General features: G+C 41.0%; 1 protein-coding gene across 1 annotated transcript in view; it reads left to right on the forward strand.

Moving 5' to 3' along the window:
- The first annotated feature begins 8,118 nt into the window (after positions 1-8,118).
- The window catches only part of ZMPSTE24 (zinc metallopeptidase STE24), a 43,647-nt gene continuing 38,137 nt past the window's right edge, over positions 8,119-13,628 (forward strand). Inside the window, exons 1-2 of the mRNA XM_070368203.1 lie at positions 8,119-8,332; positions 10,254-10,400. Of these exons, the coding sequence (XP_070224304.1) occupies positions 8,210-8,332; positions 10,254-10,400 (270 nt within the window). The 5' untranslated portion in view covers positions 8,119-8,209. The remainder of the gene's footprint in view (positions 8,333-10,253; positions 10,401-13,628) is intronic.

Genomic DNA, 13,628 nt, shown 5'->3' on the forward strand with positions numbered 1-13,628 from the left:
GCAGAAACAGCACAGTCATCTCTAACAGTCATGTTCAATTGGTCACCAGTGGTCTGACCAGCATCATCTTGGTTGTTTTAGGAATAGTTAAATCTTCAATTTTAGGGTGCATTTGTTCCCATTTCTTTGAGGTCAATTCTCAGAACTGTGGCAGTTCAAGTCCTGGGTACAGTCTGGTCAGCATGTAGTTAACTTCTCCACCTGGTGTTTTGGTATCTGTAAGACAGCTCACAGGATATGGCTCAGAACATTATCTATAGCTCTTGAGAAAGAACTAAAGGTCCTTGACTATGCTTAATGACTACATTATTGTTAGTCTCCTTTGTTTTCCTGTTTCCACATTTCTCACTTCTCTGATTACACTTATTTTTTGACTAAAGTTTTCCACAGGCAAAAGGCAGGCAGAGGACATGGTGTGGGGTCAAGGACCATATGGTCCTGCTCCATTTCAACATCAGGGTCTTTTCCAATGAGTTGGCTCTTTGCATCAAGGGGTCAAAGTATTGAAGCCACGTCCAGTGAATATCCAGGGTTGATTTCCTTTAGGACTTTGGGAGAACACTGTATGTCAGTGATCACTCAAGAAAGCTATCAGAACAAGGTCACGAAACTAAGTAGTCTTGCTTAACTATAAAGCGAATAAGAGCACAAGATATGCCTCCAGGTTATTAGGTAAAAGAAAAATGTCACTACCCTTCTACTGATTTGAGTAAGCACTATGACAACCCTAGTTTGACCTCATAGGGTCAGATGCTGTCTTCCCAATATGAAGGAGGAGCTAATGATGTAAACCTGATGTCTACTCAAACAAGGGGGTCTTTCCTACTCCAAAACTTTCCTTTGATTATAAAATTGTAGCCCACTTAATCCTTGGGGCAGAGCTCCCTCGCCTGCCCACTTTCATCTCTTTCAAGCTTCCTATATTAATAAATCTACTTCTTGCCTATCAGTTTGTCTCTCAAGGAATTCTTTCTGTGATGAGACATCAAGAACTTGAGCTTCACTAAGTCCTGAAATCAGGTGTGTGATCTTAGTTGGAAGACCATGGGTTTTGCCAGGGTTCAAGTCTCAATCTGACATGAACAGTTTCAACTGGACTGCCAGGGGATTCCCATTGGTTGTGTTCTTTGGCTCGATACCCACCATAAAGACTGGTGACCCAGTCTTTTACATAAGAACCTGAGAGGTTTTCCTTGACCATCTAATATGAAATAGTGCCCATCCCAACACTGCATCCTTCTTTCCCTACTTTTTATTCATAGAACTTATCACATCCTCAGCTTTTACTGCTGTATACGTGCTTCTTAGCTATCAACTGGTCATCCACTTCAGCCCACTAAGAAAGTTAAGTTTCAGGAGAGGAAGGGGCTTTGTTTGGTTCACTGTAGTATCCTCAGCACCTAGAACACTGTCTAGTACTTAGTAGACATATATTTGTTAAATAAATGATTAAATTCCAGTTTGACTTTTAGAAACCTCATACCAGCTTTCTGATCCTCTGTCTCCTCAGACTAATGGTGACAGTTCAACTAAGGTGTGATTCTCCCAAGTATGGTGAGCGAGTAGTTAGTCTTTATTGGGCACTAACTCAGGGCCAGACACCTGACTAAAAGCTTTACATGATTTTCTTCATTTAATCCTCACAAAATGAGGGGGTAAATACCATTATTCTCATTTTACTGGTAAGGAAATGATGCACAGAGGTTTACGTTATTAATATGTGGTATAGCTGTGAAGTCCTAGCATGCAAGCAGTGACCCTACGTCTGTACCCTTAGCCACACAGTCTGGGTGGCAGGGGCTTCTGTGAGGCTCTGAACTGAATGCAGCAGGCTGGATGGACCCAGAGAGGAGACAAGATTGAAGAGGACACAGCAATCAAAGTCCAAGAGAGCATTTTGAGAAAAATGTTTATCTCCTTTCATTTTTAAGTTGAGATCTAATTTGTCTTCTAAAAGAAGGCCGACGACCAAACAATTGATGCTTTCCAACTGTGGTGGTGGAGAATACTCTTGAAAGTCCCTTGGACTGAAAGGAGATAAAATCAGTCAATCCTAAAGGAAATCAACCCTGAATATTCATTGGAAGGACTGATGCTGAAGCTGAAGTTCTAACACTTTGGCTACCTAACCTTGAAGAGCAGACTCGTTAGAAAAGACCCTGATGCTGGGAAAGATTGAAGGCAAAAGAGAGCGGCAGAGGATAAGATGGTTAGATAGCATCACTGACTCAGTGGTCATGAATTTGAGCAAGCTATGGGAGATAGTGAAGAACAGGAAAGGACAGCACACCAGGGGGTGCGGTCGATGGGGATGCAAAGAATCAGACACGACTTAGTGACTGAACAATATCTAACAGTTTTCATCATAAATTGAAATAGTTGCAATGTATGTAAATCCTGGAAAACTGTCAGTCAGTTCAGTTGCTCAGTTGTGTCCAACTCTGCAACCCCATGGACTGCAGCACTACAGGCTTTGCTGTCCATCACCAACTACCGGAGCTTACTCAAACTCATGTCCATCGAGTTGGTGATGCCATCCTACCATCTCATCCTCTGTCGTCCCCTTCTCCTCCTGCCTTCAATCTTTCCCACATCAGGGTCTTTTCCAGTGAGTCATTTCTTTGCATCAGGGGGCCAAAGAATTGGAGTTTCAGCTTCAGCATCAGTCCTTCCAATGAATATTCAGGACTGATTTGCTTTAGGATGGACTGGTTGGATCTCCTTGTAGTCCAAGGGACTCTCAAGAGTCTTCTCCAACACCACAGTTCAAAAGCATCAATTCTTTGGCGCTCAGTCTTCTTCATGGTCCAACTTTCACATCCATACGTGACTACTGGAAAAACCATAGCTTTGACTAGATGGACCTTTGTTGGCAAAGTAATGTCTCTGCTTTTTAATATGCTATCTAGGTTGGTCATAATGTTTCTTCCAAGGAACAAGCGTCTTTTAATGGCTGCAGTCACCACCTGCAGTGATTTTGGAGCCCCCCAAAATGAAGTCTGTCACTGTTTCCATTGTTTACCCATCTATTTGCCTTCAAGTGATGGGATCACTGACTTGATGGACATGAGTTTGGGTAAATTCTGGGAGTTGGTGATGGACAGGGAGGCCTGGCATGCTGCAGTCCATGGGGTCACAGTCAGACACAACTGAGCAACTGAACTGAACTGATGGGACCAGATGTCATGATCTTAGTTTTCTGAATATTGAGTTTTAAGCCAACTTTTTCCACCCTCCTCTCTCACTTTCATCAAGAGGCTCTTTAGTTCTATACTTTCTGCCATTAGGGTGCTGTCATCTGCATATCTGAGGTTATTGATATTTCTCCTGGAAATCTTGATTCCGGCTTGTGCTTCATCCAGCCCAGCATTTCTCATGATGTACTCTACATAAAATTTAAATAAGCAGGGTGACAATATACAGCCTTGACGTACTCCTTCCCCGATTTAGAACCAGTCTGTTGTTCCCTGTCCGGTTCCTAACTGTTGCTTCTTGACCTACATACAGATTTCTCAGGAGGCAGCTCAGGTGGTCTGGTATTTCCATCGCTTTAAGAATTTTTCAGTTTGCTGTGATCCACACAGTCAAAGGTTTTGGCATAGTCAATGAAGCAGAAGTAGATGTTTTTTCTGGAACTCTCTTGCTTTTTCGATGTAATTGTAAATTGTAAATAATGACGATTTAAGATAAAATCTAAATCATTAGTCATAATATATCCAACAGGATCTACATAACAACCGAATAACCATCATCCAGTTAAAATTACATAAATGAGGTCTTCAACATTCTGTAATTCTACTGTTTTTCTACAACTTATATTTATGTTCTACTTCCCCATAGAATGGTATCCAAATGTAATACGTTTTATGTTTGAAAAACATTTTACTGATCACGTCTTTGCAATAAAAATATGTATATAGGTAAAATTTTAAAATATTTTCTGTAATCGTTTGACTGTATTAGAAAGAATTCTTCTGAACTAATTATTATAGTCATCCTTAACATGTAACTGCTCAAAATGACATGATTACAAATTTGATAATACATAAACATAAAAGGTAAAATTCTACTGGAAATGCAACTCTCGGTGAGATAGATGGGGTTTCTCTATCAATTAATTCATGTATCTAAATGACTACTTCTTACTGTTAGATAAAAGGGTTCCCTTTCAATTTTATTTCTTCTTTTAGTTGATACAGTGCTGAGGAATATTACTCACAAAAATATATGATAATGCTGGTAGTTTTGTTAGAAGAATATTAATCAGTTCTTTGGTTTTATGGACAAAAAAATACTGCCTGCTATTTCAGTAAACAAAGAATGTTACCTATAAGAATTCCCTGCTGCCCCAGTGGTTAGGAATTTGTGCTTTCACTACAGTGGTGCTGGATTCAAATCCTGGTCAGGGAACTAAGATCCTGCAAGCTGCACATGGTCAAAAAACAAGAAAACATCAACAGCAAAAACAGAGAATGTTGCCTGTCATCACATCATCAGCTACTGCAGCTGCCCCAACATTGTGCCCTGAGAGGAATTTAGGATGGAGAAAATGAGCATACTGGCCCTGGATAGTAAAACATATATCAAAAGGAATAATTACAATGAGCCCAGAGTCTTACATATTCCCATTCATGGAGAATTGATGCTTTTGAACTGTTGTGTTGGAGAAGACTCTTGAGAGTCCCTTGGACTGCAAGAAGATCCAACCAGTCCATCCTAAAGGAAATCAGTCCTGAATATTCATTGGAAGGACTGATGCCGAAGCTGAAACTCCAATACTTCGGCCACTTGATGCAAAGAACTGTAGTGCTACAGTCCATGGGATCGCAGAGCTGGACATGACTGAGTGATTGAACCGAACTGATTCACAGAGAAGCACTGAAACTATTAACTTGAGATGCCTGTTTTTTGTCCTTAGCAGTAATCTTTTCGTGTTTGACTACATGTTGTTTTTTCCCCAGCAAAAACTCACTTATCCTGGTTATCCCTTACTTCTTTGAAACAGTCCCTCAGAGTTCTGAAAGGCCTTCCCAGGTTATAGTCTTCAGCAAAGTCCTCAAAAAAAAAACATAATTCTCAGCTTTTAGGTTTTGCATTTTTTTTCACCGGACAGTTTCCCTTCTGACTTTATGTCAAAAATCCAATAGTGTTCCTTCATCAGCTGACAGTTCAATTAGCTCCACCACTAATTTTGTTGAAACGAAGAACTTATAACCATCTGACTTGCAAAAAAAATTGTTATGCTGTCATTAGATTCCTTAACTTTCTCAAGGGACCTTTAATTATACTGATCACTCTCACTGAGAGGCATTTAGGAAGAGATGAGAAATTCAAGATACTGTTAATTGCAACACATCTTTAGCATTAAAATATCACTTTAAATATATCTTAGCTGCAGCTGCAGCTCAATTTATTGTAAATAAGAATCATGCAAATCAGCAAGGCCAGTCTCTTTGTCAAACTAGCTAAATCAGACTTCATTTAGAAAAATTTTCAAGTCAAATCAATGTGCTAACAGGTGTTATTGTGACCACAAGTCATTTGTAAATTTCAAGACACACATGGCACTGAGTTTTGATAGAAATCTGTTCTTAGATAAGGAGTAAAGCTCTTTCACTTGAGGTATTTTTTTAACTTTTCATTTTATATTGGAGTATAACTGATACAATGTTATTGACACTTCCAGGTGCACAGCAAAGCCACTCAGCTGTATATATGCATATATTCTCCCCCTCCCCTGTAACCAATCATCAGTTTGTTCTCTGTGAGTCTGTTTTGCAAATAAGTTCATTTGTATCATTTCTTTTCAGGTTTTGCATATAAGCAATATCGTATTAGGATACTGCTCTTTCTGTGGCTTCACTCAGTATGATCTCTTGTTCATGCATGTTGCTGCAAATGACATTATTCCTAATGGATGTGTAATATTCCATTATATAAATAAATACACACACACACACACACACACACCATGTCTTCTTTATCCATTCCTCTGTTGGTTGATATTTAGGTTGCTTCCCTGCACTGGCTATTGTAAACAGTACTCCAGTGAACTTTGGTTGTATGTATCCTTTCAGATCGTGTTTTTCTCTGGATATATGCCCAGGAATGGGACTGCAGGATATGGTAGCTGTTTTTAAAGGAAACTCCATACTGTTCTCCGGAGAAGGCAATGGCACCCCACTCCAGTACTCTTGCCTGGAAAATCCCATGGATGGAGGAGTCTGATAGGCTGCAGTCCATGGGGTTGCTAAGAGTTGGACATGACTGAGCAACTTCACTTTCACTTTTCACTTTCATGCATTGGAGAAGGAAGTGGCAACCCACTCCAGTGTTCTTGCCTGGAGAATCCCAGGGACGGGGGAGCCTGGTAGACTGCCGTCTCTGGGGTCGCACAGAGTCAGACACAACTGAAGCGACTTAGCAGCAGCAGCAGCCACACTGTTCTCCATAGTGGCTGTATCAATTTAAATTCCCAATTTAAATTTAAACAGTGTAGGAGAGTTCCTCAGAGAAGGCAATGGCACCCCACTCCAGTACTCTTGCCTGGAAAATCCCATGGACGGAGGAGCCTGGTAGGCTGCAGTCCATGGGGTCGCTAGGAGTCAGACACGACTGAGCGACTTCCCTTTCACTTTTCACTTTCATGCATTGGAGAAGGAAATGGCAACCCACTCCAGTGTTCTTGCCTGGAGAATCTCAGGAACGGGGGAGCCTGCTGTGCTGCCGTCTCTGGGGTCGCACAGAGTCGGACACAACTGAAGCGACTTAGCAGCAGCAGCAGCAGCAGCAGCAGGAGAGCTCCTTCACTTCAGGTATATCTAACCTAGCTCTTTGCTTTAATCCAGGTCACACTCTCTTTGGCAAAATGCCACCTCTGACTTCACTTGGGATGGGAGCGCTGAGATTTTTAAATGAAAATTCCCGCATGCTGCAACTACTGAGCCAGCCTGCTGCAACTAGCAAAACCCCCAGTTAGGTCTTAAGACTTTCACTGCTGTTGCCTGGGTTCAATTCCTGGTGAGGAACTAAGAGCCTCTAAGAGGTTGTTGTTTAGTCGCTAAGTGTTGTCCAACTCTTTTGAGACCCCATGGACTGTAGCGCCCGCCCCTACCCGTCCCCCCTTCCCCGCTTCCCCCTCCCCCAGACTCCTCGGTCCATGGAATTTCCCTGGTAAGCATACTGGAATGGGTTGCCATTTTCTCCTCCAAAGGGGTCTTCCAGACCCAGCGATTGAGCCTGCAACTCCTGTGTCTCCTACATTGGCAGGTGGATTCTTTACCACTAAGCCACCCGGTAGCCCATACCTTGCCTTACCGCTTCCATTTGGCTGTTCCTCAGTTGTATTCTTATAACAAACCTGTAATGTAAGTGAGGTGTTTTCCTTAGTTCTGTGGGACGTTCTAGAAAATTTTTGAACCTAACCGGTACAAAGTGGCAAAAGAAAACAAATTTCTTACTACGGCCCACTCTCTAACATGCCTAAATTCAGAACAGCTCAATAAAGTAAAAATATTACACTTACAATGTCTACTCCCACTCTTAACTATTGCTTTAGTCTTAAAGTTTCCCCGGGATGCACACCATGGTCTGCGAAGCACCAGTTTAGAGGAATGATTTCTAGAGCCTGGGAAGCCGGCTCGTCTTCCGTTTTTCCTCAGGGCTGGAACAGCGGTCCACTCTGTTCGTTCCCACTTAGCCCCAAATACAATGGACTGGTCCTGGCCGCGAAAAGTACAGCAGAGACTGTAGCCCAACCAGGACAAGACCCGGAACAAGAAGTAATTTCCCCTCTGGAGGCTAGAAAGCGGAGATCCCGCCACATTGCCCCGGATAGACAGGAAACGGGAACCCTTAGCAGGCACCCGGCGTGAAGTGGAGGGGGGAAATGTCGGTGCAACGCAGCAACAGGGACGCTGGGGCTGGCGGAGGCCGGAAATCAGCGTCAGGATCTTCCTCAGGCCGGAAGTGAGAAAGGTGGGGCTTGTCTTGCTCCTGCAGACACTAGGCGGCCCTAGGGGGCGTCAGCATGGGGAAGAGTGTCTGTGTAACACTGCGGGCTGAGAGGAGGGAATTGGATGGGCGGGGTGTCGGTATAGGGGCGTTCGGGAGGGACGCGTATTGCTGTGACACTGCGGGGACTCTCTGAGGGGACGGGTGTCGGTGTGGCACCAGTACACGCTGAAGGAGCCGGCGGAACCGGGTGGCCATGGGGATGTGGGCATTGCTGGACGCGATGTGGGAGATGCCGGCCGAGAAGCGTATCTTCGGGGCCGTGCTGCTCTTCTCCTGGACAGTGTATCTCTGGGAGACCTTCCTAGCACAGCGGCAGGTGAGCCTAGACAGGGCCCACCTGACCCCGACACCCGGCCTGCCTAGGCCAGCCTCGTTCTCCACTCCAAGTCCCTGGATGATTGCTGCGGCCACAGCAGCAACCTTGACGTGATGGGTCCCTGTGAGCCTCCTATCTTGGCCCGATGGCAGGGTAGGCCTTGAGGGAATCTGGTGCTTCAGGATGTTTTCCGCAACGTGGTCATGGGCCCCAGGCTGATTAGGGCCTGGTGAAAGGGGAATCAGGGCTTCCGCCTTGTCAGGCCTGAGCTCTTGTACCTACCCCACAACTTCCTGAAGATTCTCGGACCCAGACTTACCTCCTTTATGTTTGGCAGCAACCCATAAGCCTTCAGAAGGAAGGTGCTAAAAGTTTAGAATCACAGCTTCCCCATGACATTTGTGTCTCGCTTAACCATAGGACGAGGAAGCCGTTTTCTGAAAATAAAGATTTCTCAGTCCTTCCAAGACCCTGAACTCTTTTCCCTTAAAAAAAGAAACACATATGTTGGTTTTTGCCCAAAGAACAGTATTTTCTTAAAAGCATATTTATTGTTTTTGTTCAAACAGTAAAGTAGAAAGTTACCTAGTAACAGTTCCCTGGAGATAATCAGAATTAACAGTTTGATGGATTACAGATCAGAACTTTTTTTTTTTTTCTGGCAGCACGGTACTATTTGAGGGATCTTAGATTCTCCACTCGCCCTGGCAGTGGAAGGGCAGAAGTCCCAACCACTTAACCATCAGGGAATTCCTGAAATGTGAACTTTTAAATGAGATAGATTTTTAAGTGTAATTGACCAGTCTTTCACTGCTGGTTTTCTTCTATGTTGGCACTGAATTGTCAACTGTGATGGTTAGGAAAACCTTTCCTTTTTTAATTGCTGGAAACTTTTTCTTGAGCATTACATTTTTTTCTCCTCTGCAAATTTTTCCTCTCAGATTGCATTCTGTATGAATCTTTAAATCGAAAATTTTAATTTTTCTATGTCTGTCAATGTTTGGATTCTATCTAGATTTCTTTTTTTTAGTCCATGAGATCCAAAGAGGTGTTAAGCTGTATAGCAGTAGGTTCTCTGACTAAGCTCTTAGGATACCTTCATTAGTACAAAATCTTTAGGCCTAGAGGAATACCTTTGCAGAAAGTAAGCACACAGAATGTAGTGTCTAAATTGAAGATGGGTTATTGAACATCTACCTATCTTTAATAATAAGCCTAGTTATAGTAACTACTTTTTGGTAGTCTTCTTTATTCAATTATGCTTTAATGTAACACCAACTACCAAGGGTTTGTTAAGGTATCCAATAATAAATAGAAAAGCCATTTGTTATAAAACCATTGTAGAAAATGCTGTCCATTATATTATGTGGAATCTGTTCCCTCTATTATGTACCATGGGCTGAAATTACTTTTTAGAGTTTGGTATAATAAGAGTTTCTCTCTTGAGGACCTGATCTGTTTCTGTCATTTTTCAAATTTCCCTTAATTTGGCTTCTAGAATCAAATTTAATGACTAGTCCCTGTAGCTGTTAATACCCATGGTTAGCATATTTACTTTCTTCTATCCAGGGATTTGTTTTCTGTGTGATAGGATATATATTATTCCTGGAATGATTGGTAGCCTTTGTAATGTTACAATTTTGGTTTACCTGTGCAAACTTAAGTGTGATGACAGCTTTGATTTTATTTTCACCTGGTCACCTAGTTTCAGGTTTTCTCCTTTTACTTTCTTCACCAGTTGTTTTTAACGGTCAGTGTATTTGATCAATGCAGTATTTGTGCACGTATAGAGCAAATTCATCAGGCTTAAGTGGCAAGTTAATGTTATAAGCCAGTCAATGTTTGATTGTAAACAACTATTATAATAAGTAACAAGTTGGCTTGACTGTTTCCTTAAGGTGTTTTCTTCAAAATATTTCAGAGACGGGTATATAAAACTACAACTCATGTACCGCTGGAGTTAGGACAGATCATGGATTCAGAAACATTTGAGAAATCTCGACTGTATCAGCTGGATAAAAGTACTTTCAGCTTCTGGTCAGGACTCTATTCAGAGGTTGAAGGCACTGTGAGTACCTTACTTCTTGGAGAGACAATCTCTCAAATTATTTAATACCTTGTAACGTTTATTTTCATTTTTGTGTTCTGTGACACAAAAGAGGGTAGGTACCACACCTACAAGTCCCAGAATACTTTCTTAACCTTTACTGTTGATAGTAATGAGTGGGAGCAAAAGAGGCAGAAACATAACTGTCTATAGACAGTTGAAAATTGTGGAATATGGTAACTGTTACCCTGAGGCCACACAGGAAAAAGGAACCTTACATTGTTAAGTTATTTTTGTAGCAGTTTCAGCTTATCTTCTTGCCTCATTCATGACTCTAACCCATCTTCCACATTGCAGCCCAAGGAATCCTGAAGCACAATTCTGATCATGTTATTCTACGTAAAACCTTTTGCTGGCTCACTGGGGCCACTCACTCATATGTTTCCTTCAGAGTAAAGTCTAAATTTCCTGGCATGATTTAAGGGGTCCTTTTGACTGGGGCATTGCTTACTTGAGCCTCATCTTTTTATTCCTTCCCCCAAATTCTTCCCACTTCTTTATTGTCCATCTCACACCCAGATTGGTTTCTTATGACCTTGAGTCTTTTCACATGCTGGTATCTCTGTCTGGGCTGGCCTTCCTGTCCCCCTTCATCTCCACTCTTACACTGGGGCCTGATTCCTACTCTTCCACTAGGATCTGAGACATCATATCTTCTAAGAAACTCTTTGAAATTTCCCCATCCCTCAAGTCTGGGTTAGGCAGCATCCCATCATTATTCCCATCAGAGTACTTACTTAGCACATTGTATTGAATTTGCCTGTTTGGATGACAGACTGGTAGTTCCTTAAAGACAGGGTACTTTAAAGTCTTGTTTATCATTTTATACCAAGTATCTGGCATATAATAAGCATATAATTCATATTTACTGAATGAAGTAATGAGTGACAGATAGTTTTTACTTAGTAAAACAGGGCCGGTCTTTCCCCATGCTAAAAGAAGAGAGGCTGTACAGTACCAAGCTGTTTCTCTGTTTTCTTCTTGTGATTTTTCCTGGCCCCTGACCCTGGTACTTTTTTAGCCAATTTTCCTAACTGCCCCTCCACAGATATCTGTGTCTGTTTCTGTACTGTCTGTGTATATAAAACTGTGCTTTACACATAAAATGAGTAAGATTTCTTCACACCTGCACCCATAAGACTGATTCTTGGTTTTCCACCCCTGAGAACCATGGACCCTGGAGAAGGAAATGGCAGCCCACTCCAGTATTCTTGCCTGGAAAATCCCATGGACAGAGGAGCCTGACAAGCTATGTCCATGGGATCACAAAGAGTTGGACATGACTGAGCAAGTAAACAGCAGGAACAATGGAAAGTGCGTACTGTTGAGGTTTAGAGCTGACTGAACTGCAGTGGCTTGAGTATGAATTTAAGCTCAATCATACTAGCTTTGTGACCTCAAGCAAGTCATTCAACATTTCTGTGCCTAAAATTTTCCATTAAAATTGTGTGGTAATAATAGTTTCTCATTGATGTGTTGTTGAGAGGATTGAAATTAGTTAATATACATAGGATGCTGAGAACAAGGTCAGATCCACTGTAAATGCTCCGTGAGTGTTGTCTATTGTGTTTTTTATCATCATAGTCATGGTTGTCACTAACCCCCAGAAGTCTTTTATTTATTTACGTTTTTATTATTTTTATTTATTTATTTTTTAAAGACAGATCTGCTACTCTTTATCCATTTATAAAACTTAGTTTAAAACTCAGCACCATTCTGTTATTCTGAAATGTGACTCATTCTATGTATCTATCATATATCTAACTGAGCCAAAACACCATACTCTACTTATTTCATTAGGCACAAAATTAAGTTATATAAGTTAAATTTTGTTGAAGTTTTTAAGAGCTACTATTGATAAATAGTACAATATAGAGTGATATATACATGAATAGAATCCATAAGTTTATATTAATGAAAAATGGGTATATATTCTTTTTTTAAAAAAGACTAGACTGTTTTTTAGAGCAGTTTTAGGTTGACAGCAAAACTGAGTAAAAAGTGCAGACATCCCCGTACACCCTGAGCCCCCACATATGTGCAGAACTCTCCCACTGTCAACATCCTGAGTCACAGTGACACATTCGTTTCAATGGATTAACCTACACTGACACATCGCTATCACTCAGAGTCCATAATTACATTGCCTTGGTGTTTCCCATTCTGTAGGTTTGGACAAAAGTATAATGACAAATATCCGCCATTACTGTACCATACAGAACAGTCTCACTGGCCTGTGCTCTGCCTGTTCGTCCCTGCCTGCCCGCTCATCCTTGGCAACAGCTGATCTTTTTATTATTCCCACAGTTTTGCCTTTTCCAGAATGTCATGTAATTGGAATCTTATAGCTTATAACCTTTTTTAGATTGGCTTCTTTCACTTAGTAATAGGCACTCAAGTCTCCTGTGTCTTTTCATGGCTTGATTTTATACTCTTTTTAAGAGAATATTCTGTCATAATTTCTCCAGAACTCTTAGATCCCTCAATATCACTAAGAGAAAGATTCCTAAATTGAAAATAAGGTTTTAGGTACTTTGACTGTAAGCATCTTTGCTGCAAACATTTTCTTCACATAACCAATTGACTGTAAGGCATTTTTGCCATAAAAGATAAAATAATGAAAAATAAAAGAGGGACATTAAAAAAGACATAATGAAGCATGTAAAATTGATACCAAAATTAAGACATTATTGCAAAATGTAGAACTTTGAATGCATTTAAAATGTGTGTGAATTCATGTCAATACTGTGTAATAACTAATATTATTTTGTAAATTGTACATAAGCATTTTTGTCTTCCAAGTCTTTTGTTCATGGTATTGTATACATTTTTTTCTTGTTGATTTGTCTCATTGTTTAGTATTGCACTTTTTCACTAAAACTTATTCCTTTGTTAAGAGAAGTACTGGTTTACAAATCCTAGGATGCGTATTTGTAACTGAGCCCTGTATTGCTTTGTTAAAGCCTCTCTACTGTATTTTTTTCTGGTGTATTGTAATATGTCCACTGATAGATGTTCCAAAATTCTATGGGAAATATGGGTTCAACTGTGCACCTTTGAGACCCTCAGTGCCTCTTTCTCCTGTGAAGTAGTGTGTTTCAAAGTAAGAAGCCAATTCAGTAAAGCCATCAATAACATCACTAACTGAAGGTTATGCTAACTAATTTTAGGCAGTTGAAACCAAATTGT

Source organism: Bos mutus, chromosome 3 (assembly GCF_027580195.1).
Source record: "Bos mutus isolate GX-2022 chromosome 3, NWIPB_WYAK_1.1, whole genome shotgun sequence".
Classification (NCBI taxonomy): domain Eukaryota; kingdom Metazoa; phylum Chordata; class Mammalia; order Artiodactyla; family Bovidae; genus Bos; species Bos mutus.